The sequence below is a fragment of the Pristiophorus japonicus genome, chromosome 19 (assembly GCF_044704955.1).
Source record: "Pristiophorus japonicus isolate sPriJap1 chromosome 19, sPriJap1.hap1, whole genome shotgun sequence".
Classification (NCBI taxonomy): Eukaryota; Metazoa; Chordata; class Chondrichthyes; family Pristiophoridae; genus Pristiophorus; species Pristiophorus japonicus.
In genome coordinates this window covers 96,167,779-96,195,629 of record NC_091995.1, presented here as the reverse complement: position 1 = coordinate 96,195,629, position 27,851 = coordinate 96,167,779, and the positions used below count along the sequence as shown (strand labels likewise).

The 27,851-nt window shown below is 52.9% G+C and overlaps 1 protein-coding gene across 1 annotated transcript in view; it reads left to right on the top strand.

The window, feature by feature from the left end:
- The window catches only part of LOC139230547 (voltage-dependent calcium channel gamma-2 subunit), a 102,628-nt gene extending 87,377 nt beyond the window's left edge, over nt 1-15,251 (top strand). The window contains exon 4 of the mRNA XM_070862383.1: nt 14,719-15,251. Coding sequence (XP_070718484.1) covers nt 14,719-15,251 — 533 coding nt within the window. The remainder of the gene's footprint in view (nt 1-14,718) is intronic.
- Nucleotides 15,252-27,851: the final 12,600 nt, after the last annotated feature.

Here is a 27,851-nt window from a genome sequence, read left to right as displayed (position 1 = left end):
GTGAAGCACCTTGGGACGTTTAACTACGGTAAAGACACTATATAAATACTAATTGATGTTGTATTGTGGGGGCCGTGTGGGTGTATTGCAGTGCGCCAATTTGCCCATTATATCCCCATTCAGCGAGTTGATTAATGTCCCCCTGTAATTTGTTGCAGTCCTCCTCAGTTGACTGTCCCCCAATTTGGTGTCATCGGCAAATTTAGAAATTGTGTATTTGATTTCAAAGTCTAAATCGTTAATATAAATTGTGAACCTCAGTGATCCCGGCACTGATCCTTGTGGAACACCATGACCCACCTTCTGCCCCGGTGAATAGCTGCCCTTCACCCCCACTCTCTGCTTTCTGTCTTGAAGCCAGCGAGCGATCCATTCTGCTACTTGTCCCCTGACTCCACATTCTCTGACCTTGTTCATCAGTCTATTATGGGGAACCTTATCGAAGGCCTTTTGAAAATCTAGATAAATTACATCTACTGCATTACCCTTGTCTATCCTCTCTGTTACCTCTTCAAACATTCAATCAGGTTGGTCAAGCAAGAATTTCCCTTTTGAAATCCATGCTGACTATTCATTATTATATTTTGGGCTTCGAGATGTTCCTCTATTTTCTCCTTTAGTCGGGATTCCATTATTTCTCCGACCTCTGACCTTGTTCATCTGTGTATTATGGGGTACCTTCTCTGCTGTACGTAGTGGTGTATTTGGGACATGGGCTTTGTGTGCGTTTGCTGGTCTATTTTGGGTGGGTTTATGGAGGTGGGATATCTGGTATATTTCAGGGAAATGTTCAGGAGGGTTTGTTGGGGTGGTGTGGGGGTGGGTATTTTGGGTGGGGATATTTGCATTGGTTGCTGCTTGCATTTATTGAAGAATCGCTGGTGCATTTGGCTGACATTTGCTTGTGTATTTTTGGGTGGATTTAGTTGTATTTATTGTGGGTCTGCTCGTGAACTTCCGATGGGTTTAATGGTGTATAGGATTGGGGGGAGGGGGGAGCGGGCGTTGAGTCTCTTGGTTTGCATTGGGTGCGCTGGCTGATATTTCAGTGGTCGTTTTGATATGTTGGGTCATTTGGATATATTTGGTGATGTAATTGTTTTTTTTAAGTGGTTTTTCAAGTAGGTTTGCGTGGTTTCCTTTTGAGATCATTGCCTCATGTGTTCTGGGTTTGCTGGTATAATTATGGTGGGTTTGTTGCTGTACCATAACCACAGTTTTTGGACACGGTTGGTTTGGAATTGTGTTGTCAACGGGTTTGCTGAAATATATAGATGTCTGCTTTACCGCCCATTTCCACCTCCATAACATCGCCCGTCTCCACCCCTGCCTCAGCTCATCCGCTGCTGAAACCCTCATCCGTGCCTTTGTTACCTCCAGACTTGACTATTCCAATGCACTCCTGGCCGGCCTCCTACATTCCACCCTCCAAGTTACACACACACCATCCTGACTTGGAAATATATCGGCCGTTCCTTCATCGTCGCTGGGTCACAATCCTGGAACTCCCTCCCTAACAGCACTGTGGGAGCACCTTCACCACACGGACCGCAGCGGTTCAAGAAGGGGGCTCACCACCACCTTCTCGAGGGGCAATTAGGGATGGGCAATAAATGCCGGCCTTGCCAGCGACGCCCACATCTCATGAACCAATAAAATAAAACCCTGCGTAAACTTCAGATCATCCAAAGATCGACTGCCCCGTGCCCTAACTCACACCGAGTCCCGCTCACCCATCACCCCCTGTGCTCGCTGCCCCATGTCCCAACTCACACCGAGTCCCGCTCACCCATCACCCCCTGTGCTCGCTGCCCCGTGCCCTAACTCACACCGAGTCCCGCTCACCCATCACCCCCTGTGCTCGCTGCCCCATGTCCCAACTCACACCGAGTCCCGCTCACCCATCACCCCCTGTGCTCGCTGCCCCATGTCCCAACTCACACCGAGTCCCGCTCACCCATCACCCCCTGTGCTCGCTGCCCCGTGTCCTAACTCGCACCGAGTCCCGCTCACCCATCACCCCCTGTGCTCGCTGCCCCCGTGTCCTAACTCGCACCGAGTCCCGCTCACCCATCACCCCCTGTGCTCGCTGCCCTGTGTCCTAACTCGCACCAAGTCCCGCTCACCCATCACCCCCTGTGCTCGCTGCCCTGTGTCCTAACTTGCACCAAGTCCCGCTCACCCATCACCCCCTGTGCTCACTGCCCCGTGTCCTAACTCACACCAAGTCCCGCTCACCCATCACCCCCTGTGCTCGCTGCCCTGTGTCCTAACTCGCACCAAGTCCCGCTCACCCATCACCCCCTGTGCTCGCTGACCTACATTGGCTCCTGGTCTGGCAACGCCTCGATTTTAAAATTCTCATCTTTATTTTCAAATCCCTCCATGGCCCTCGCCCCTCCCTATCTCTGTAATCTCCTCCAGCCCCACAACCCCCTGAGATCTCTGCGCTCCTCTAATTCTGCCCTCCTGAGCACCCCTGATTATAATCGCTCCACCATCGGTGGCCAGGCCTTCTGTTGCCTGGGCCCCAAGCTCTGGAACTCCTTTCCTAAACCTTTCTCCCTCTCTACCTCTCTCTCCTCCTTCAAGTCGCTCCTTAAAACCTCTGCCCTAATAGTTCCCTATGTCGCTCGCTGTCAAACATTGTTTGATAACACTACTGTGAAGCACCTTGGGGTATTTCCCTACATTAAAGGTGCTATATAAATGCAAGTTGTTGTTTTATATTGTGGGTACGTTAATGGTTGGGTATCGGTGGGTCTTTAGTTTTATTTGTGGTGTTTAAGCCGGTCAGCTTCTGCTTTCTGTGCAGTGGGATTTCTGCTCCTTCACTTCACACTGCAGATTCCGTTGATCAATTAAATATCATTTTTTTTCACAAACTAGTTTAATTGTAATCCATGCAGCATTGCTGGTGGAGTGGGGAGACTGTGTTAGAACTTTATACTGCACAAGGGGCCGTGTGGCTGAACAAAATGCTCGTTTATTTAGAGACGGAGGGACCATGAGAGAGAAACCCGATGTCATTGTTTGGTAGTTCCTTACATGATCCCGTTTGGCAAACCGCGTTTTAATCGGGTTATCCGTGCCCTTTACAAGCCCTCTTCACGGCCACTGTGGAATTAAACTGAAAAACATCCAAAAACTACTGTGGCTCACAGATCTTGCCAACTTCCAGAATTGGCACATGTATCTCTCCACTGGAAGGGATCGCAATTCAACAACAACTTGCATTTTATACAGAGCCTTTAATATTGTAAAACGTCCCAAGGTGCTTCACCGCAGCGATTATCAGACAATGTTTGACATCGAGCCACATCAGGAGATAGTCGGGCAGGTAACTGAAAGCTTGGTCAAAGAGATCGGTTTTAAGGAGCATCTTAATGGAGAGAGAGGTAGAGAGGCGGAGAGGTTTAGGGAGGGAGTTCCAGAGCTTGGGGCCCAGGCAACAGAAGGCACGGCCACCGATGGTGGAGCGATTATAATCAGGGATGGTCAGGAGGGCAGAATTAGAGGAGTGCAGAGATCTCGGGGAGTTCTGGGGCTGGAGGAGATTACAGAGATGGGGAGGGGGCGAGGGCCATGGAGGGATTTGTAAACAAGGATGAGAATTTTTGAAATCGGACCGGGAGCCAATGTAGGTCAGTGAGCACAGTGGGTGATGGATGAGTGGGACTTGGTGCAAGTTAGGACACGAGGCAGTGAGCACAGGGGGTGATGGGTGAGCGGGACTTGGTGCGAGTTAGGACACGGGGCAGCGAGCACAGGGGGTGATGGGTGAGCGGGACTCGGTGCGAGTTAGGACACGGGGCAGCGAGCACAGAGGGTGATGGGTGAGCGGGACTCGGTGCGAGTTAGGACACGGGGCAGCGAGAACAGGGGGTGATGGGTGAGCGGGACTTGGTGCGAGTTAGGACATGGGGCAGCGAGCACAGGGGGTGATGGGTGAGCGGGACTCGATGCGAGTTAGGACACGGGGCAGCGAGCACAGGGGGTGATGGGTGAGCGGGACTCGTTGCGAATTAGGACACGGGGCACAGGGGGTGATGGGTGAGCGGGACTCGGTGCGAGTTAGGACACGGGGCAGTGAGCACAGGGGGTGATGGGTGAGCGGGACTTGGTGTGAGTTAGGACACGGGGCAGGGAGCACAGGGGGTGATGGGTGAGCGGGACTTGGTGCGAGTTAGGACACGGGGCAGCGAGCACAGGGGGTGATGGGTGAGTGGGACTTGGTGCGAGTTAGGACACGGGGCAGCGAGCACAGGGGGTGATGGGTGAGCGGGACTTGGTGCGAGTTAGGACACGGGGCAGCGAGCACAGGGGGTGATGGGTGAGTGGGACTTGGTGCGAGTTAGGACACGGGGCAGCGAGCACAGGGGGTGATGGGTGAGTGGGACGGTGCGAGATAGGACACGGGGCAGCCGGGTTTAGGATCAGCTCTAGATCACTGGGGAGCCCAGTATATTTGGACATTGTCCTTTCATCTCCGTAAACTTCAGCTCATTCAAAGCTAAATCCGGCGCTCTGCTTCCTTCCTGGAGCCCGGTGGTTATCAGGCAGGGCGGAAGGTGTGCAGCTCTGCCGCATTGAGAGGCTGCTTCCCTCCCTTAAAGGGAAAGGCCAGCGAAGCAGGCTCTGCAACATAACCACTCACCTGTTCCCCGCCGGCAACAGCGATACGGCCCAACGCAGTGAAGCAGAATGTTGCGGGCAAGCATCATCATAGGTAGTCCCTCGGAATCGAGGAAGACTTGCTTCCACTCCTAAAGTGAGTTCTCAGGTGGCTGAACATTCCAATACGAGAGCCACAGTCCCCGTCACAGGTGGGACAGACAGTGGTTGAGGGAAGGGGAGGGTGGGACTGGTTTGCCGCACGCTCCTTCCGCTGCCTGCGCTTGGTCTCTGCATGCTCTCGGCGACGAGACTCGAGGTGCTCAGCGCCCTCCTGGATGCACTTCCTCCACTTAGGGCGGTCTTTGGCCGGGGACTCCCAGGTGTCGGTGGAGATGTTGCACTTTATCAGGGAGGCTTTGAGGGTGTCCCTTGTAACGTTTACTCTGCCCACCTTTGACCCGTTTGCCGTGTCGGAGTTCCGAGTAGAGCGCTTGCTTTTGGAGTCTCATGTCTGGGGCAGACGGATAATGTGGCCCTGCCCAGCGGAGCAGATCGAGTGCGGTCAGTGCTTCGATGCTGGGGATGTTGGCCTGGTCGAGGACGCTAACGTTGGTGCGTCTGTCCTCCCGGGGGATTTGTAGGATCTTGCAGAGACATCGTTGGTGGTATTTCTCCAGCGACTTGAGGTGTCTACTGTACATGGTCCATTCAAACAAGAACGGCAACAAACCTGAATGAGAGCAGTTAAATTTATTTGGACCTTACCTCTGCTGCCTCGCCTTCAATCGTCCGCCGCCCAATGATCGCCTCCTGCCACTGTCGGTATTGTCGCCCGCCGATGCTGTGGGGGCCGGAACCCCCAAGTGACATCACTATCAATGGTCGAAGGAGATCGTGGTGCAATGCCATACCACCATCGCCAAATATGGTGTCAATCGTCTCACCGTGCAGGCCATTTTCTAGGCCTTGCATTTATATAGCGCCTTTCACGACCACCGGACAGCCAATGAAGTACTTTTGAAGTGCAGTCACTGTTGTAATGAAGCTATCGGAGCGAGGTTTCAGAAAAAATTCACCGAAACCTAATGAATAATTAAACATTACATTCTGTTCGGATAAATTGTGTTAGGTTTAGGGTATCACTCTCGGTGTCACCTCTCCACATCCACCTGTGTCTTATTTACATGTGAGTAACACTAGCACTAATTAGAGGAGGTGGACTACAAGTTGTTGTTTAACACGCTCTTAATCACATATTTTCACTGTCGGAGCGAAGCGAGTAGAATTACTTTGCGTGCTCAAATAGCAGAGATGCGAGTTTCTCCCCGATTGGTGCATTACACTGCTCAAAAACTCAAGTGTAGCGCGTCGACGGATCAGAGTTCTTCCCGGTGCCCTGGGGCCAATATTTATCCCTCAACCAACATCACTAAAAACAGATTATCTGGTCACCCCTCCGCTCACCTATCACCCCCTGTGCTCTCTGTCCCGTGTCCTAACTCGCACTGAGTCCCGCTCACCCATCACCCTCTGTGCTCGCTGTCCCGTGTCCTAACTCGCACTGAGTCCCGCTCACCCATCACCCTCTGTGCTCGCTGTCCCGTGTCCTAACTCGCACCGAGTCCCGCTCACCCATCACCCCCTGTGCTCACTGCCCCGTGTCCTAACTCGCACCGAGTCCTGCTCACCCATCACCCCCTGTGCTCGCTGTCCCGTGTCCTAACTCGCACCGGGTCCCGCTCACCCATCACCCCCTGTGCTCGCTGCCCCGTGTCCTAACTCGTACCGAGTCCCGCTCACCCATCACCCCCTGTGCTCGCTGCCCAGTGTCCTAACTCGCACTGAGTCCCGCTCACCCATCACCCCCTGTGCTCGCTGCCCCGTGTCCTAACTCTCACCGAGTCCCACTCACCCATCAGCTCCTGTGCTCACTGCCCCGTGTCCTAACTCGCACTGAGTCCCGCTCACCCATCACCCCCTGTGCTCGCTGTCCCGTGTCCTAACTCGCACTGAGTCCCGCTCACCCATCACCCCCTGTGCTCGCTGCCCCGTGTCCTATCTCTCACCGAGTCCCGCTCACCCATCACCCCCTGTGCTCGCTGCCCCGTGTCCTAACTCGCACCGAGTCCCGCTCACCCATCACCCCCTGTGCTCGCTGCCCCGTGTCCTAACTCTCACCGAGTCCCTCTCACCTATCACCCCCTGTGCTCACTGCCCTGTGTCCTAACTCGCACCGAGTCCCACTCACCCATCACCCTCTGTGCTCGCTGCCTGTGTCCTAACTCGTACCAAGTCCCGCTCACCCATCACCCCCTGTGCTCGCTGCCCCATGTCCTAACTCGCACCGAGTCCCGCTCACCCATCACCCCCTGTGCTCGCTGCCCTGTGTCCTAACTCGCAGCAAGTCCCACTCACCCATCACCCCCTGTGCTCGCTGACCTACATTGGCTTCCGGTTAAGCAACGTCTCGATTTCAAAATTCTCATCCTTGTTTACAAATCCCTCCATGGCCCTCGCCCCTCCCTATCTCTGTAATCTCCTCCAGCCCCACAAACCCCCTGAGATCTCTGCACTTCTCTAATTCTGCCCTCCTGAGCATCCCTGATTATAATCGCTCCACCATCGGTGGCCGTGCCTTCTGTTGCCTGGGCCCCAAGCTCTGGAACTCCCTCCCTAAACCTCTCCGCCTCTCTACCTCTCTCTCCTCCTTCCAGACGCTGCTTAAAACCGACCTCTTTGACCAACCTGCCCTAATTTCTCCTTATGCGGCTCGGTGTCAAATTTTTAACCCATAATGCACCTGTGAAGCGGCTTGGGACGTTTCACTACGTCAAAGGCGCTATATAAATACAAGTTGTTGTTGTTATATTATCACATTGCTGTGTGTGGGAGCTCGCTGTGCACAAATTGGCTGCCGCGTTTCCCACATTACAACAGTGACTACACTCCAAAAGCACTTCATTGGCTGTAAAGCGCTTTGGGACGTCCGGTGGTCGTGAAAGACTTGCTATATAAATGCAAGTCTTTTCCATTTTTACCCCACTGTGACTGAGCTGGATACTGACAACAACATAACTTGTATCTATATAGCGCCTTTAACGAAATAAAACAGATTCTACAATGGTTCCCGCGGCTTGGAAGGTAACAAATGCAACCCTGCTATTTGAGAAAATGGGGAACTACAGAGCAGTTAGCCTACATCAGTAGTGGGAAAAATACTAGAATCTACTATTGAGAATGTGGTAACAGGGCACTTAGAAAAGAAAATTTAGGGTTGGGCAGAGTTAACATGGATTTATGAAAGGGATATCATGTTTGATAAATCAGTTCAAGTTTTTGAGGATGTAACTAGCAGAATAGATAAGGGGGAACCAGTGGATGTGGTCTATTTGGATTTTCAGAAGGCATTCGATAAGGTGCCACACAAGAGGTTATGAAACAAAATTAGGGCTCATGGGATTGGAGGTAATATACCAGCATGGATTGAGGATTGGTTAACGGACAGAAGGCAGAGAGCAGGAATAAATGGGTAATTTTCGGGTTGGCAGGCTGTAACTAGCGGGGTACCGCAGGGATCAGTGCTGGGGCCCCAGATATTCACAACCTATATCAGTGATTTGGATGAGGGGACCGAGTGTAATAAATCCAAGTTTTCTGCTGATGGAATGTAAGTTGTGAGGAGGATGCAAAGAGGCTTCAAGGGGATATAGACAGGCTAAGTGTGATTAACTCTGAGGCACACGGCCTGATTATAATATTTAACTGACCAGCCCTCATCCTGTGAGCGGATGTGTCCTGCCTCCAGCAAAACTGGAAGAGGGCGGGTTTCAGATTTTTTACGTGGCATCTGACCCAGACACACCCATTTTGGGGAGATTAAAATCTCTCCCCCGTTATTCAAATTTATTATAAATCAAACTAACAGCCCTAACATAGCTTTATTCTTTGCTGGTGAATATAGGGCTCCTTTCCTGCAGTTTACACAGTTTGTGACTGTTATGATGAGTTCATTTGGGACTGAAGAAGTCTCCTCGGAAGAGGAAGTAATTTCTCAGGGTACAGCACCACAAAGCCAGTTGATTATTATACTAACTTTAGAATTTTTAATAAATTTGAATAACGGGGGAGGGATTTTAACCTAAGCAAGTGCTCTATGCGGAGCTCCTTCACGGCAAACGAGCCAAAGGTGGGCAGAGGAAACGTTACAGGGACACCCTCAAAGCCTCCCTGGTGAAGTGCGACATCATCACTGGCAGCTGGGAGTCCTTGGCCGAAGACTGCCCTAGGTGGAGAAAGTACATCCGGGAGGGCGCTGAGCACCTCGAGTCTCATCGCCGAGAGCATGAAGAGGTCAAACGCAGGCAGCGAAAGGAGCATGCGGCAAACCAGTTCCACCCCCGATGAATGCCTGTTCCACCTGTGACAGGGTCTGTGGCTCTCGTATTGGACGTTCAGCCACCAAAGAACTCAGTTCAGGAGTGGAAGCAAGTCTTCCTCAATTCCGAGGGACTGCCTATGATGATGATGATGATGGATTAGGGGAAATAGCGTATGAATAATGACATACAGGTGTTATATATGCAGACTATAGATATACTCTCTGTGTAGTCACTGTATAGTTGCATAAGATGGAGACTTGTTACCTGATGTACTGTCAATAAGGTTTACACTGTGTATATACTATGCGGACACCACTAGAGGGTGCAACTGGTGGAGACTGGGGTTTCCTGCCCCTGTGGCAGAGGCTGTCCACCAGAGGGCACTGCGGTGGGAGACCTGAGGGTCACCTGCATAGGTGTGCAGGGCCCAGTATAAAAGGCTGCCCACCATGCTTGTCCCTCACTCTAGAGTTACCAATAAAGGACCAAGGTCACTCCAGTTTGAGTACAACACATTGCCCCGTGGAGTCATTCATAAGTGCATTACAGACATAACAACAGGAAAAGTCCTGGCCTATCCATCCTGCCCTACACAATTGTGATACTTGTGAATTACAATATATATATACATTCCCTACCCTACCCAAAAGCCACGTGATCGTCCGCGAGAGGTGAGAGACCCCAGGCCAATTTGAGAAAAATATATCTGGGAAACTTCTTCCAACGCCCGTAGAGGATCGAAACCAGTCTAGGAGATCACTCTAGCCCTGAAGTACCTCCCTTTCTAAGGAGGCGATCTCCGCCCGGCAGGAAACATGCCCAGTTCTCGCTCGAAGGAATTCAGTGAATAAGAGTTCACCGCGCGAGACAGCAGCCTGGTCTAGAGGCCCACTGTTGCCTGGGACACGAACCACCTCCTGACATGCAGCCTAGTTCTGGCCTTGCATCATTTGAAATTGTAACCGCTGGTCCTCCCTGACCTATTTAATTGAAACAAGCTGTGTACACACACACAATCTATTCTCTTAATCATCTTCTAAACCCCAAACAAATCATCCTTAAATTCACACCTCGAAAGTACTAGCTCTTTCAGTTTATCTGGATAACTGAGATGCTTCAAACTGGGAATTAATGTAGTGGCCCCTCAGCGCACTCTCCAAAGCCTCAATATCAACCACCGTGTGAGGAGACCAAAACTGGACACAGTACTCCAACTGAGGCCGAATCAAGGCCCTGTACCAGGACAATATAGTATCGCCGTTGGAAACCATTATAGAGGAATGGATAAACTAGGATCATGTTTCTCCCAAGAGAGCAGTCCTGTAGCCCAAACAGTTAGCGTATAATCCATGATCAGCCATGATCTTATTGAATGGTGGTGCAGGCTCGAAGGGCCGAATGGCCTACTCCTGCACCTATTTTCTATGTTTCTATATTTCTCTGATGGTCCTTGTGTGAAGCCAGGTCATGGAGGTAGTTAAAGACAAGGGGGGAAATTGATTATTGACCATTTTGAGGCGCTGACATCGCTTGGGTGCGCTAACTTTAGCGCCGGGCGATATTTAGCGGCGCTGGTAGCGATTTTGATTTTTAGCGCCCTAAGAACGGAGTGGAGCTAAGGGAGGCATTGAGGGAAGCGCTCCACACTTCTCTTGGGGCACTAAGCCAGGAGTGCTACTAAAGTTCTGGCACGAAAATACCGGCAAAGTAGCTCGAAGGGGAGGTTAGCTGGAGCACATAAACACTTAAAAAAAATTGTAAGGGAGCCAAATAGAACATTAAGAAGATCAAAGAAAATGAAATCAGTGCAAAAAAAATTAAATCAAATCTCTAAATCTTACCGTATACACTCATCCCTTTCATTAGTGCCCCGGGACAGCTTTTTATGGTGAGATTAGCGCCGGGCGATAAGACAGGCGATAACATTCAAGTTGGCCTCCGTGGCACGAATGGGGCATTGCGCACTGGCGCTCAGTGTTAGCGCTGCCCCTAAAACACTCTTCAAGTTGGCGAGTGGCGCTGATATCGCTGCGTCCAGCGATAACCCCATGGTGCCCCTCGCCAGCGCTAACAGGCGGCGCGAAGCTATTCCATTCCTCGTCCAAGGATTTTAAATTTAATGCATTGGAGGATAGTGAGTACGGTGCTAATCCACAGGGACAGGGATAATAGACGAGTGGGTGCAGTGAGAGAGCAGGGATAGTCCAGGAAGCATTGTCAAAGGAGCAGGGTTTGTGGCAAGTGCCAGGAATGATGCGGTGTAGATTCAGTGGGGAAAAGGATGCTGAACTGCAGTCGGAGAAATGTTGGTAGCCCCGGCGAATGTTTGGTGCGGAGGTGCGGCAGGAGATTGTGGCGGAGCTGCGGCGAGTGTTTTTGTGGCGGAGGAGCGGTGAGGGATCGTGTCGGAGGTGCGGCGAATGTTTGTGGCGGAGGAGCGGTGAGAGATCATGGCGGTGAATGAGGGTACAGGGCCCAGGAGAGGCGAGGGCCCAGGGGCAGCACGGGCCCAGCCCACACTGTGCGATATGTGTGTGCACTAGGTCAGTGCAGCAGAGCTGGTCTCCAGTCGTCCTGGTTAACCCTTGCCACTGGACCAAGACCTCGCTCTGTCAAGCCCGTGTGGTGGCTGGTGTGCAACGGTCACCCCACGTTAAACAAATCCACGCACAGGCATCTTCCACCCCTGGAGTTCAGGATTGGAACATCGGGTCCTTCATTGAAACACCTGTGAACTCGTGTGGAAGCAAGTCATCCTGGTTCGAGGGTCTGCCTATGATGAAGAGTGAAAGCAGCGAAGAATATTCAGGGTGTCGACATCACCAGAGCAGGAGATGCACACTGGCACATGCACTGGAGTTGCAGAGACAGTGTGGAGTGGGGGCATTGAGTGATTCATGCACTAGAATGAGGATTTTGAATCCAATATGTTGGGAGTTGGGGAGCCAATTTGGCAAGGACGGTGATGGTTGAGCAACACTTAGTTCGGCGCAAGTCGCAAAGTTTGGGGTGATGAGAGTGTCAGTAGCTGGAGCTCGAGTGGCCAGTTGAGAACAACATAGTCCACTCTCAGTTCTTTCGATAATTTACAATCTATATTAACGACTTGGAAGAAGGGACTGTGTGTAACGTAGCCAAGTTTGCTGACGATACAAAGATGGGAGGAAAGGCAATGTGTGAGGAGGACATAAAGAGGTTGCAAAAGGACATAGACAGGCTAAGTGAGTGGGCAAGAATTTGGCCAATGGAGTATAATGTTGGAAAGTGTGAGGTCATGCACTTTGGCAGAAAAAAATCAAAGAGCAAGTTATTATTTAAATGGAGAAAGATTGCAAAGTGCCGCAGTACAGCAGGACCTGGGGGTACTTGTGCATGAAACACAAAAGGATAGTATGCAGGTACAGCAAGTGATCAGGAAGGCCAATGGTATCTTGGCCTTTATTGCAAAGGGGATGGAGTATAAAAGCAGGGAAGTCTTGCTACAGTTATACAGGGTATTGGTGAGGTCACACCTGGAATACTGCGTGCAGTTTTGGTTTCCATATTTACAAAAGGATATACTTGCTTTGGAGGCAGTTCAGAGAAGGTTCACTAGGTTGATTCCGGAGATGAGAGGGTTGACTTATGAGGAAAGGTTGAGTAGGTTGGGCTTCTACACATTGGAATTCAGAAGAACGAGAGGTGATCGTATAGAAACGTGTAAGATTATGAGGGGGCTTGCTAAGGTGGATGCAGAGAGGATGTTTCCACTGATGGGGGAGACTAGAACTAGAGGGCATGATCTTAGAATAAGGGGCTGCCCATTTAGAACTGAGATGAGGCGAAATTTTTTCTCTCAGATGGTTGTAAATCTGTGGATTTCGCTGCCTCAGAGAGCTGTGGAAGCCGGGACATTGAATAAATTTAAGACAGTTTCTTAAACAATAAGGGGTTAAGGGGTTATGGGGAGCGGGCGGGGAAGTGGAGCTGAGTCCATGATCGGATCAGCCATGATCTTTGTGAATGGCGGAGCAGGCTTGAGGGGCCTTATGGCCCACTCCTGCTCCTATTTCTTATGTTCTTATGTTGTTATACCAGAACGGTGTGACAGTGTAACGCACAAACTGGCCCACTTACCAGCAGGAGAATGTCAGCCTGGCTCACTGAGGTAGGGTAGACAAAATTACAAATGTTGGATGTGTGCTATGGTCCAAGTAAAATATTTTGCAGGGACTTTCTCGTCAATTCAATTTTTGCAAATTCGGTGCTGATTTAAAGTGAGGTATTAAGCGCAGAGAACCTTACGCTTTTCGGTTTAGGAATCGTCTCAGAATCTGAATAAGCGATTTAAACTAATCCTTCCTTTTTATTCTACTATATTCCGATATTAGAAAACTATTCGTGCACCACTGAATTTTCCTCACCCCCCACTGGTTGCCCCGGTGATCCTCGCTGAGCAAGATTGCCAGCACCACATTTGTGGCCAGTTTTATGTTCACTGGGAGACGGGAGTGGAGTGGATTAGCTCATTACATAAAATCCCTCCGATATGAAATCAGTCTGGGTTGGACCAGACCCCAGAGGTTAAAGGACAGATTATTGTGCCACCCAGTGCCTAGACCAGAGCAGAGCTGGTCTCCAGTCGTCCTGGGTAACCCTTGCCACTGGACCAAGACCTCGCTCTGTCAAGCCCGTGTGGTGGCTGGTGTGCAACGGTCACCCCACGTTAAAAAAATCCACCCACAGGCATCTTCCACCCTTCAGGATGTAGCTCGGGATCCGGAATATTAGGTCCTTCATTGAAACACCTGTGAACTAATTTCTTTCTGGTGTGGAAGCATCATGCTTGCTTCGAGGGACTGTCTAAGTGAGTGGAAGTTATCCACTTTGGGAGGAAAAATAGAAAAGCAGGGTATTTTTTACACGGTGAGAGATTGGGAAATGTTGGTGTTCAGAGGGAGCTGGGTGACCTTGTACACCAATCACTGAAAGTTAACCTGCAGGTACAGCAAGTGATTAAAGCAAATGGTATGTTGGCCTTTATTACAGGAGGATTTGAGTATAAGAGTAAAGATGTCTTACTGCGATTATATCGGGCCCTGGTGAGACCACACCTGGAGTATTGTGCACCGTTCTGGTCTCCTTACCTAAGGAAGGATACACTTGCCACAGAGGGAGTGCAACGAAGGTTCACCAGACTGATTCCTGGGATGGGGGGGATTGTCCTATGAGGAGAGATTGAGGAGACTAGGCCGATATTCTCTAGAGTTTAGAAGAATGAGAGGTGATCTCATTGAAACATTCTTACAGGGCTTGACAGGATGTTTCCCCCGGGCTGGGGGGGGGGGTCTAGAACCAGGGGTCACACAGTCTCAGGATAAGGGGTCGGCCATTTAGGACTGAGATGAGGAGGAATCTCTTCACTCAGAGGGTGGTGAATCTTTGGGATTCTCTGCCCCAGAGGGCTGTGGAGGCTCAGTTGTTGAGTATATTCAAGGCCGAGATCGATGGATTTTTGGATATTAAGGGAATCGAGGGATCGGGTGGGAAAGTGGAGTTGAGGTGGAAGATCAGCCGTGATCTTATTGAATGGGGGAGCAGGCTCGAGGGGCCGAATGGCCGACTCCTGCTCCGATTTTTTTTTTTCACTGTTCTGATTGCCCTTTTGAATGTAAATAATTTGTGTCCTTTTTCATTCCGCTCCCCCCTCCCCTCCCTCCCCTCCCTCCCGGTTTTGCCGCAGGTTTGAGTAACATCATCGGGATCATTGTGTACATATCCGCCAACGCAGGAGACCCTGCCAAGAGCGACTCGAAAAAGAACAGTTACTCGTACGGGTGGTCTTTTTACTTTGGAGCCCTGTCGTTCATCATCGCCGAGATGGTGGGGGTGCTCGCGGTGCACATGTTCATTGACAGACACAAACAGATTCGGGCGGGGGCCAGATCGACGGATTACCTGCAGTCCTCCGCCATCACCCGGATCCCCAGCTACCGGTACCGTTACCGGCGGCGCAGCCGGTCTAGCTCCCGCTCCACCGAGCCCTCGCACTCCCGGGACGCCTCTCCCGTTGGCCTGAAGGGCTTCAACACCTTGCCCTCGACCGAGATCTCCATGTACACCCTCACCCGCGACCCCCTGAAGACCACCACCTCGACTGCCACCTACAACTCCGAGCGCGATCACAACTTCCTGCAGGTTCACAATTGCATCCAGAAAGACATTAAGGACTCCTTACACACCAACACGGCCAATCGGAGAACAACCCCGGTGTAAGAACACACCGACCGAGACAGAGAGAGAGAGAGGGAGGGAGGGGGGGGGGGGGCAACAAAAAAAAACATTCATAATTTACACAAAAAAAACCAAACGGATTTAACGAGAATATTAAAAAAAACAAAAAGTTATTGCATGAAAACCCGAACTCCATTGCAAAAAAAAAACAAAAATGCGAGAAATTACTTTGGCAACAACAAAAAGATTTTGACAGAAAGAGGGAAGGAACGTGGAAGGGACAGGACAGGAGAGCAGGAAAATCTTCGAAAGCTGAACTCCTGCCAGAGGCTGGATTGAAGAGAGAGCGAGAGCGAGAGAGAGCGAGAGGGGACTTTGCGGAAAAGAGAAAATATTTTCCTTTTTGTTTTCATTTTGTCAAATGAATTTAAGCGCCGCTTATCGTTGGATTTCTTTTTTTTTTAACCAAATTTCCCTTAAACCCCTGCCTCGTTCCCCCCCTGCTCCCCCCGCCGCCTTATACATCACCGAGAGGGGCGAGAGTGAAAGGGATTGCTCCGTCCTGGGCTTTGCAGAAGAGATTTTTTTTTAAAACAAAACAACAACAAAATTAAAGAAACAGGATTTTTTTTCCAACCTTTGCTACTTCCGCAACGTGGGCCGGATAAAAGTTAGAGAGAACACGGGCCAGAGACAACACCAACGTGTGTCGGCTGTTAATTTGCTCAGCTCTTGAATGAAGTGCTGAAATATCAAAATGGAAATTTAAAACAGAAAACACAAAATATATATATGTATATATATATATATATTCTTTTAAAAGACGTTGTGTAAGAGAGTGGCGAGCGGTGGATTTGAGAAATTTTTTGCATGCAATGGACAAGTGACCAGTCCCCTCTCCCGGCCAAACTCAAGAATTTAACACCGAGAGATTTGTGTTTAACAATTATTATTTCAAGGGAACGGGGCGGGGGGCGAATAATAAGATTAAAAAATGGAATTGAATATCGTGCAAAGCGGGAGCTTTCCGTTGAGGGGTTGGGGGGAATAGTTCAACGAGGTGGTGAGGAAAAATGCATCCGCTTTTATTTCCAGGCGTTTAATGTTTTTTTTGGAAACCTGTTATTTTCTGAAGGCTTTGGGAGAGATGGAAGAAGGGGATGGGAAGAAGCGAGGGATGAGGGCGAGTTGGTGTCCGACCTCTGAAATCAGGAAAAAAACCTATTGTGCGAGTGTGGTGCTGTGTCGTTTAACTCATTTCACGCCAAATTTAAAGAAAAAAATTAAAAAAATTTCAAAAAAATAAAAATGTCACCAAAAAAAAAAGCTTTCATATAACTTTATTTTCAAAAATAAAAAAAAAACATTTTCTATGGTTTGAACAAGAAATTAAATTCAACATCTGATACAAGGTCCACAACCGAATAATTAAAATATGATTTAAATCTAAAAGAGGATTAGTTGTGGGTGCCAATGGGAGAATTGAAGAGAATTTGCAAGATTAATTTTACTCTGAGGCGATGGTGTAACTGGAGGAGGTTTCGGACAGAAAACTAAATAACTCTCAGTCAGATAAATAAATTCGGCACTGCCAAAACTTTGAAAACCAATCTTTCTTTCATGATCAACAGAAAAAGAACTCGAGTCAGGGGAGAGAGAAGGGGACAACTTATCGAAATTAATGATTCACTTCATTGGGAGAAAAAACAACCCATAATCCAGTTATCTCAATTCTTAAAATTCTTTTCTTCTTTTTGTTTGGCGACTGTTATAAACCTGAGACATTCAAATAAAACTTTTATAAGAAGCTTGTCATGTCTTTGTTTTTTTTAAAGATGTCCTTAATTTATTCACAGGAGTTGTCCAGCCACATCCCGTGGTCCTGGGGGGTGAGGGGAAGGGGGAGGAGGGGGTGAGGGGGAGTGGTCGGGGTGAGGGGTGGGGGGAGGAGGGGGAGGGGTATGGGGGGTGTGGGGGGGATGGAGGGTGAGCGGCGGGCATGAGGGGGGAGACGGTGAGGGAGGGGGCACGGGGGGGGGGTGGGGGTGAGGGGAGGAGGGAGAGGCTGAGGGGAGAGGGGGTGAGGGGGGAAGGAGGGGGTGAGATGTGGGGGTGTGAGGGGGGGGTGAGGGGTGTGGGGGAGGATGGGAGAGGGGTTGGTGAGGAGGGGGAAGGGTGGGGGGAGGAGTGTGAGAGGGAGGGGAGGATGAGGAGGGGTGGGGGCGTGAGGGGGTAGGAGTGGGAGGTGAGGGGGAAGGCTGGGGGGTAGGAGGGGGAGGGGTGAGGGGGGAGACGGTGAGGGATGGGGGCATGGGGGGGTTTGGGGATGAGAGGGCGGAGGATGAGTGGGCAGAGGGGGTGAGGGGGAGGAGGGAGTGAGACGTGGGGGGTTGAGGGAGTGGGGGTGAGGGGGGTGGGGGTGAGGGAGTGGGGTGAGGGGGGGTTGGGGTGAGGGGGGTGGGGTCGGGGGAGGGGGTGGCGGGGGAAGCTGGATCTGTGCGTCCTGGTTGGTTGGTGAGTTGGCTGCGTCTGAACAGCTATCTCTGAGTGTCTTGGAATTATTCACTACCTCACCCACTGAGCCAGTCCACACTCCATGCGAGTCTTGCATCTTCAAGTGTTCATCCTCCCCCACTTCTGCTCTTTTTATCTCGCTGCATGTCCATCAGTTTTTAAAATAAATTTACTTAATTCTCGAGATGTGGGTGTCGCTGGCAAGGCCGGCATTTATTGCCCATCAATAATTGCCCTCGAGGAGCTGGTGGTGAGCTGCCTTGTACAACGGAGTGTCTCGCGGGGCCATTTCAGAGGGCAGTTACAGTTAACCCCATTGCTGTGGGTCTGGAGTCACATATCGGCCAGACCGGGTAAGGGCGGCAGATTTCCTTCTCTAAAGGACATTAGTGAACCAGATGGATTTTTACGACAATCCAACAGCTCATGGTCACACCTACTGAGCCCAGATTCTCTCTCTCTGCCTCTCACTTTAGTCCATCTCCACTCCTTCATTCCCTCCTGTCCTCAAACTCTCTCCTCCCCCATTTCTTTCTCTCATTCTCCTTCACCTTTGTCTCCTCTTTACACTCTCTGCCTCCTCCCTTGCTTCAGTCTCGCTGCTCTGCCATTTATCTGTGTCTCTCTGGCGCCTCAGAGTCTGCCCTGTGACGGAGCCTGGTGAGCCGCTTGGCTGTAACTGGGGCTGGGCAATAAATGTCTGGATACGCCGGTGGGCCAATAATCCCGAGAACCGCAGCTCAATTCCCATCAGGACAGTTCCAGGATTTTAATTCAGGACATTCAATCTCGGATCAGTAAAAGTGAAGCAGTCAGATTGTGGTAAAAACCCATCCAGTTCACTAATGTTCCTTTAGGGGAGGAAATCTGCCGCCCTTACCCGGGTCTGGCCGATATGTGACTCCAGACCCACAGCAATGTGGTTCACTCTTAACTGTCCCCTGAAACGGTACAGCAAGACTCTCTAGCTGTATCAAACCCACGCCCAGTGGTTCAAGAATGCGGCTCACCACCATCTTAGGGCAATATGTGTGTATGTTTGTCACTGTGTGTGTGTCACTGTGTGTGTCACTGTGTGTGTGTCTGTGTATGTGTCACTGTGTCACTGTGTGTGTGTCCACGTGTGTGTCCCTGTGTGTGTGTCACTGTGTGTGTGCGTGTCACTGTGTGTGTCACTGTGTGTGTCACTGTGCGTGTGTCACCGTGTGTGTGTCACCGTGTGTGTCCCTGTGTGTGTGTCACCGTGTGTGTGTCACCCTGTGTGTGTTCCTGTGTGTGTGTCACTGTGTGTGTCCCTGTGTGTGTCACCGTGTGTGTCCCTGTCTGTGTCCCTGTGTGTGTCACCGTGTGTGTCACTGTGTGTGTCACTGTGTGTGTTCCTGTGTGTGTCACCGTGTGTGACCCCGTGTGTGTCCCCGTGTGTGTCCCCGTGTGTGTCACCGTGTGTGTCACTGTGTGTCCCTGTGGGTGGAGGCTGTGTGCGGTGCAGGATGTTTGTCACCTATCGCCCTGAGTCCCGGCACCAGCGGGAGAGGTCGGGGAATAATGGCGCAAGATGCTCTCGATGCTTTTGGGGCTCAGTACATCCCGCCCCCCCCCCGAACCCCGACCCCACTCCCCCCGAACCCCAACACCCCCGGCCCATCCCCAACCCCCCTGACCCTTGACCCATTCCGGCCCCACCCGGACCCCCTCCCCCGGGAACCCCGACAATCCCCCAGCCAGACCCCCCGGCCCCTCGGACCCCCCTGGACCCTCCCAGCTCCCCCGGACTTCCCCGGACCCCCTCCCCGCTGGACAGCCCGGCCCCCGTGGAACCCCCTGACCTCTGGTCAGTGACGGTTTATCGGCAAGCATCAATGCCAGGCCGCTCTGCGGGGTTCAAGATCTACTTGCTGGTGGAGTTAAAGAAAGAAAGACATTTCTATAGCGCTCAGAACCTCAGGACATCACAAAGCGTTTTACAGCCAATAAAGTACTTTTTGGAGTGCAGTAATGTGGGAAACGCGGCAGCCAATTTGCACACAGCAATCGCCCAGAAACAGCAATGTGATAAATGACCAGATAATCTGTTTTAGTAAAGTGGTTTAAGGGATAAATATTGGCCCCAGGACACCGGGGATAGCTCCCCTGCTCTTCTTCAGTACCGCTCCTCCGACAGTGCAGCATTCCCTCAGTACTGTCCCTCCGACAGAGCGGCGCTCCCTCAGTACTGCCCCTCCGACAGTGCGGTGCTCCCTCAGTACTCCCCCTCCGACAGTGCGGCACTCCCTCAGTACTGCCCCTCCGACAGTGCGGAGCTCCCTCAGTACTGCCCCTCCGACAGTGCGGCGCTCCCTCAGTACTGCCCCTCTGACAGTGCGGCACTTCCTCAGTACTGCCCCTCCGACAGCGCGGCGCTCCCTCAGCACTGCCCCTCCGACAGTGCGGCGCTCCCTCAGTACTCCCCCTCCGACAGTGCGGCGCTCCCTCAGTACTCCCCCTCCGACAGTGCGGCACTCCCTCAGTACTCTCCCTCCGACAGTGCGGCGCTCCCTCAGCACTGCTCCTCCGACAGTGCGGCACTCCCTCAGTACTGCCCCTCCGACAGTGCAGCGCTCCCTCAGTACTGCCCCTCCGACAGTGCGGCGCTCCCTCAGCACTGCCCCCTCCAACAGTGCGACACTCCCTCAGTACTGCTCCTCCGACAGTGCGGCACTCCCTCAGTACTGCTCCTCCGACAGTGCGGCACTCCCTCAGTACTGCCCCTCCGACAGTGCGCACTCCCTCAGTACTGCTCCTCCGACAGTGCGGCACTCCCTCAGTACTGCCCCTCTGACAGTGCGGCGCTCCCTCAGTACTCCCCCTCCGACAGTGCGGCACTCCCTCAGTACTCCCCCTCTGACAGTGCGGCGCTCCCTCAGTACTCCCCCTCCGACAGTGCGGCGCTCCCTCAGTACTCCCCCTCCGACAGTGCGGCGCTCCCTCAGTACTGCCCCTCCGACAGTGCGGCGCTCCCTCAGTACTGCCCCTCCGACAGTGCGGCGCTCCCTCAGTACTGCCCCTCCGACAGTGCGGCGCTCCCTCAGTACTGCCCCTCCGACAGTGCGGCGCTCCCTCAGTACTGCCCCTCCGACAGTGCGGCTCTCCCTCAATACTGCCCCTCCGACAGTGCGGCGCTCCCTCAGCACTGCCCTGGGAGTGTCGGCCTGGATTTCTGTGCTCAAGTCTCCGGAGCGGGACTTGAACCCGCGACCTGTGACTCCGCGGTGAGAGCGCTGCTGCTGACCGGCCAGACAGAAAGCCACAGTGTTGCCCGGTTTCGCCAAGTGCCAGTCCCGACGGCGCGGCGCGGTGCGGCGAGAGCGAGCGCAGGGAATGTCCCGATCCTCGCTGTGCTCCAGGCGAAAGTTTACGCTGGATTTCCGTCTCCGATGTCTCCGGGTCAAAAGATGGAAAACGGGCTTTTGTAAAGCGGTTACCCGTGGTGATGGGTTTAGGGTTGCCGTGGGGATCCACGTGCGGGGTGGAGGGAGGGCCAATCAGCTGCTGCTTGGCACCACGCCTTGGCCTGCCAGGGTCCTAGTGCTGGTGTCGCGCGGGCAAACTGTGTGTGCCCACAGTGAGAGACGGCGGATCACCATCTCCGGGCGATTGGGGGTGGGCAATAAATGTCAGCCTGGCCAGTGACCCCCACATCCCAGGAACAATTTTTTTAAAACACCCACTCCCCGCCCCTCCCGCAACTCTCCCTCACCCTCCCCCCACTCCCCATCCCCCCACTCCCCCTTCCCCCACTCCCCCCTCTCCCCCTCCCCCCCACTCCGCCTCCCCCCCAGTTCCTATCCCTCCCTACCCCCCACTCCTCCTCCCTTCCCCTCCCCACCACTCCCCCTCTCCCCCCACTCCCCCTTCCACCACTTCCCCTTCCCCACACCCCCCTCCCTCCATTCCCCCTTCCCACCACTCCCCCACTCCCCCTCCCCCCACTCCCCCTCCCTTCCCCTCCCCACCACTCCCTCTCCCCCCCACACGCCCTCTCCCCACTCCCCCCCTCCCCCCCACTCCCCCCCACTCCCCTCCCCCCTCTCCCCCTCCCCCCACTCCCCCTTCCACCACTCCCCCTCCACCACACCCCCCTCCCCCCATTCCCTTCCCACCACTCCCCTCCCCCCCACTCCCCCTCCCCCTCCCCACCATACCCCCTCCCCCCTCTCCCCCTCTCCCCACTCCCCCATCCCCCCACTTCCCCACCCCCCACTCCCCCTCCCCCCACACTCCCTCTCCCCCTTCCCACCACTCCCCCTCCCACCTCCCCCCCACTTCACCTCCCCCCCAATGCCCCCTCTCCCCCACTTCCCCCTCTCCCCCCACACTCCCCCCCCTTCTCCCCCTTCCCACCACTCCCTCACCCCTCCCCCCCACTCCGCCTCCCCCCACTCCCACTCCCCCCTCCCCCCCACTTCCTCTCCCCCCTCCCCTCCCCCCACTCCCCATCCCCCCTACTCCCCCTCCCCAACTCCCCTCCCCCCCACTCCCTCTCCCCCGCACGTCCCCACCCACTCCCCCACACTCCCTCTCCACTCCTCCTCCCCTGCATTCCCTTCCCCCTCCCCCCTACTCACCCTCCCCCCCCACTCCCTCTCCCCCGCACACCCCCCCCCCCACTCACCCCCTCACACCCTATTTCCCCCTCCTCCCCTCATCCACCTTTCCCCCTCCTGTACAATTGCTTCGGTTAAATTTGAGAGATGCGATAAAATTCATCGCGGTTAATTAAAATATATATGTGTCTTTTGTTAAGAATCTTGTGGGTAAAAATAAACTGTGCGGTGCCCTGTATGTAGGTTTCTAGCACACCGAGAGCCCTGAAGGGCTGGGCATTGAGTCTAACTGCAGCTCCTACCATGCTAATCCTTAACTGTGCCATGACCTGGGGGTATATAACCAGAGACAGCGAAACACCGGATGTGGGGAATGGGGAATCAAACACTCAGAGAATGTTAGCGATGGAAAGCACACCCAGCACAGTCCGCGAGAGAGCGTCGATTCTGAGCAGACACCCCTCATGTCTGCCCATTATCACATTGCTGTGTGTGGGAGCTTGCTGTGCGCAAATTGGCTCTCGCGTTTCCCACATTACAACAGTGACTACACTCCAAAAGTACTTAATTGGCCGAAAAGCGCTTTGTGACGTCCCGAGAGTGTAAAAGGCACTAGATAAAGCAAGCTCTTTCTTTTTCGCACTCACTCAATTCTGGCCAAAAATGCAGAGGGGAGGAGCAAACATGGGGACAGAAGGAGGCCATTCAGCCCCTCGAGTCTGCTCCGATATTCTATTAGATCGTGGCTGATCTGTACCCTAACTCCATCTCCCCGCCTCTGATCCCTTTCCCTCGATACCTGACCCAACGGAAATCTATTCATCTCCGTCCTGAAATTTTCAATTGGTCCCCCTCCCCCAGCCTCAAGGGCTTTTTGGGGGGAGAGAGTTCCAGACTCCCACTGCCCTGTGTGTGGAGAAGTGCTTCCTGACATCACCCCTGACATCACACTCACACACTCACACACTCACACTCACACACTCTCACACACTCTCACACACTCTCACACACTCACACTCACACACTCTCACACACTCTCACACACACACTCACTCACACACTCACACACTCACACTCACACACTCTCACACTCACACACTCACACACTCACACTCACACACTCTCACACACTCTCACACTCACACACTCTCACACACTCTCTCACACTCACACTCACACACTCACACTCACACACTCTCACACACTCACACACTCACTCACACTCACACTCACACACTCTCACACACTCTCACACTCACACACACACACACACGCTCACACAAACTCACACATTCACACACACACACTCTCACAGACTCTCACACACTCTCACACACTCACACTCACTCTCACATACTCACACACACACTCTCACTCTCACACACACACACTCTCACACACACACACACACATGCTCACACACACACACTCTCACGCACACACATGCTCACACACTCTCACACACACTCACACTCACACACTCACACTCACACTTGCACATGCAATCACACTCTCACACACACTCACACTCACACACACACTCAAACTCACACACTCTCTCTCACACACACACTCACTCTCACACACACACTCACACACACACACAATCACACACACACACTCACACACACACACAATCACACACACACACACACACACAAAATCACACACACACACACAATCACACACTCTCACACACACACTCACACACACACTCTCACTCTCACATACACACACTCTCACACACACACACACACACTCTCACACACACACACACATGCTCACACACACTCACTCTCACACACACACACTCACACACACACACAATCACACACACACACTCACACACACACACAATCACACACACACACTCACACACACACTCATACACTCACTCACACACACACACTCACACTCACACACTCTCACACACTCACACTCACACTCTCACACAGCAAAACACACACATACCATCCACACACACACACTCACACACTCACACTCACACACACACACGCACTCTCACACTCACACACTCATACACACACAATCTCACACACTCACTCACACACACACACTCACACACACACAATCTCACGCACTCACACTCACACACTCATACACACACACTCTCACACACTCACTCACACACATACACACACGCACTCTCACACAATCATACACACACTCACACACACACAATCTCACACACTCACTCACACACACACTCACACTCACACACACACTCACTCACTCACTCACACAATCTCCTGTGCCTCAGCCAGTCCAGCAGTGTGAGGGTTAGGTTCCAGTCTGCAGGCGTGCTAGCACAGTGCTGGCAGTGACTATGATGAATGGCACTGTCTATATTTGTATTACTGCAGCCTGCCGTCTCTCCCTCTACTGCGGGTACAAGGCATCGATACACAGGCAGGTACAGAATCCCTCCAATGGCAAACCGCTTTGAAACAAAGACAGAGGGAATTTAATCTGTCGTTTGTTGGCCCACAGAGTTCCACAAACAGAGGGTAGTAGGGCCGTGGTGGGGGCTCAGGATGTCCCTAGAATGGAAAATGGACCTTTTTATTCCTGAGAGCTGTGGGCAATCTATGCCTTATAGCACAGAAGGAGGCCATTCAGCCCATCACATCTGCACTGCCTCTATCCTCTTCATAGTGTCAGCCGTGACTCAGTGGGCAGTACTCCCGCCTCGGGGTCAGGAGGTTGTGGGTTCAAGTCCCACTCCAGGGACTTGAGCACAGAATCTAGGCTGACACTCCCAGTGCAGTGTTGAGGGAGCGCCGCACTGTCGGAGGGGCAGTACTGAGGGAGCGCAGCACTGTCGGAGGGGCAGTACTGAGGGAGCGCCTCACTGTCGGAGGGGCGGTGCTGAGGGAGCGCCGCACTGTCGGAGGGGCAGTACTAAGGGAGCGCCGCACTGTCGGAGGGGCAGTACTGAGGGAGAGCCGCACTGTCGGAGGGGCGGTACTGAGGGAGCGCCGCACTGTCGGAGGGGCAGTATTGAGGGAGTGCCGCACTGTCGGAGAGGCAGTGCTGAGGGAGCGCCGCACTGTCGGAGGGGCAGTAATGAGGGAGCACCGCACTGTCAGAGGGGCAGTATTGAGGGAGTGCCGCACTGTCGGAGGGGCAGTACTGAGGGAGCGCCGCACTGTCGGAGGGGCAGTATTGAGGGAGTGCCGCACTGTCGGAGAGGCAGTGCTGAGGGAGCGTCGCACTGTCAGAGGGGCAGTAATGAGGGAGCACCGCACTGTCAGAGGGGCAGTATTGAGGGAGTGCCGCACTGTCGGAGGGGCGGTGCTGAGGGAGTGCCGCACTGTCGGAGGGGTGGTGCTGAGGGAGTGCCGCACTGTCGGAGGGCAGTACAGAGGGAGTGACGCACTGTCGGAGGGGCAGTACTGAGGGAGCTCCACACTGTCGGAGGGGCGGTACTGAGGGAGCGCTGCACTGTCAGAGGGGCAGTACTGAGGGAGCGCAGCACTGTCAGAGGGGCAGCACTGAGGGAGCACCGCACTGTCGGAGGGGCAGTACTGAGGGAGCGCCGCACTGTCGGAGGGGCAGTACTGAGGGAGCGCCGCACTGTCGGAGGGGCAGTACTGAGGGAGCGCTGCACTGTCGGAGGGGCAGTACTGAGGGAGCGCTGCACAGTCGGAGGGGCAGTACTGAGGGAGCGCTGCACTGTCGGAGGGGCAGTACTGAGGGAGCGCCGCACTGTCGGAGGGGCAGTACTGAGAGAGTGTCGCACTGTCGGAGGGGCAGTACTGAGGGAGTGCTGCACTGTCGGAGGGACAGTACTGAGGGAGTGCTGCACTGTCGGAGAGGCAGTACTGAGGGAGTGCTGCACTGTCGGAGGGGCAGTACTGTGGGAGCGCCGCACTGTCGGAGGGGCAGTGCTGAGGGAGCTCCGCACTGTCGGAGGGGCAGTACTGAGGGAGCGCCTCACTGTCGGAGGGGCAGTACTGAGGGAGCGCCGCACTGTTGGAGGTGCCGTCTTTCAGAGGATTTGCTGAATCAAGGCCCCATCTGCCCTCTCAGGTGGATGTAAAAGATCCCACGGCACTATTTTGAAGAAGAGCAGGGGAGTTATCCCCGGTGTCCTGGGGCCAATATTTATCCCTCAATCAACATCAATAAATCAGATTATCTGGTCATTATCAAATTGCTGTTTGTGGGAGCTTGCTTTACGCAAATTACAACAGTGACTGTAAAGTCCTGTCCCCTCAGTACAGATTCACACGAGGCATGTAGTGAAGTCAAGGTCACTCTGGACCTGCACCTTTATTTCACAGCTCTGGAATGCTGCACTTGCCTGAGACCTGTCCTTATATACCTGTCTCTTGCAAGTGCACCCCTGGTGGTAAGGTATGCTGGTGGTTACAGGTCATATCTTATTACAGTCATTTATAGCCTGTTAGGATATAGTTATATATAATAATGTAAGATACATGACATCACCCTCCCCCAAGGTCTTATTATCTTTATAGGTTCAGTCTCTCAGGTGGTCTACGCTCTCGCGTGGAGCGTCTGAGTTGTGGTTCAGTTGTTTGCCTTGGTGTCTGTTTTTCTTTGGGTGTGGTTGCTGGTATCTCGCCTGGGCTGTCTGTTTCGATTGGTGTGATTGTTGTTGACTCGCCTGGGCTGTCTGTTGGGATTGCCCTTTCCTCAGGTTGTTCCCTCTGTCTGTCCACCAGGTGTGGTGCGAGTTCCACATTGTAGTCTGCCTCTGGTTCCGCAGTGTTGTTGGTAAATCTGCTTTTGACTTGGTCCACATGCCTCCGGCAGGTTTTGCCATTGTCCATTTGTACTACCAGTAGCCTGTTTCCTTCCTTGCCCGTTACTGTCCCTGCAAGCCATTTGGGACCCCTGCCATAGTTTAGTACAAACACTTTGTCCCCTATCTCATTCCATCTCCCCCTCGAATTTCTGTCATGGTACTCAGCCAGCTTACGGCACTTTGCCTCAACGATTTTGTGCATGTCTGGGACGATTAATGAGAGCCTTGTTTTTAAAGTCCTTTTCATCAACAGTTGCGCGGGGGGGATCCCAGTCAGTGACGAGATCTGTATGCCAGCAGCAGTCGCGACAGGCGACCCTGCAGCGTGGGACCTTGGATTTTAAGCATGCCTTGTTTAATGATTTGCACTGCTCTCTCCGCCTGGCCATTGGAGGCCGGCTTGAACGGTGCCTTCTTGACGTGATTTGTGCCGTGGTCAATTATAAAGTCTTGGAATTCTGCGCTGGTGAAGCACGGACCATTGTCACTGACCAATATGTCAGGGATTTCGTGCGTTGCAAACATGGTTGCGAGGCTCTCCACAGTGGTGGAGGTTGTGCTCGAGTTTAAAATGGTGCATTCGATCCACTTTGAAAATGCATCTACAACTACGAGGAACATTTTGCCCATGAATGGGCCCGCATAGTCTATGTGCACCCGCGACCACGGTTTGGTAGGCCAGGGGCTCAGTGGAGCCTCCCTAGGGGCATTGCTGAGTTGGGCACAAATGGTGCACCTTCAGACGCAGCGCTC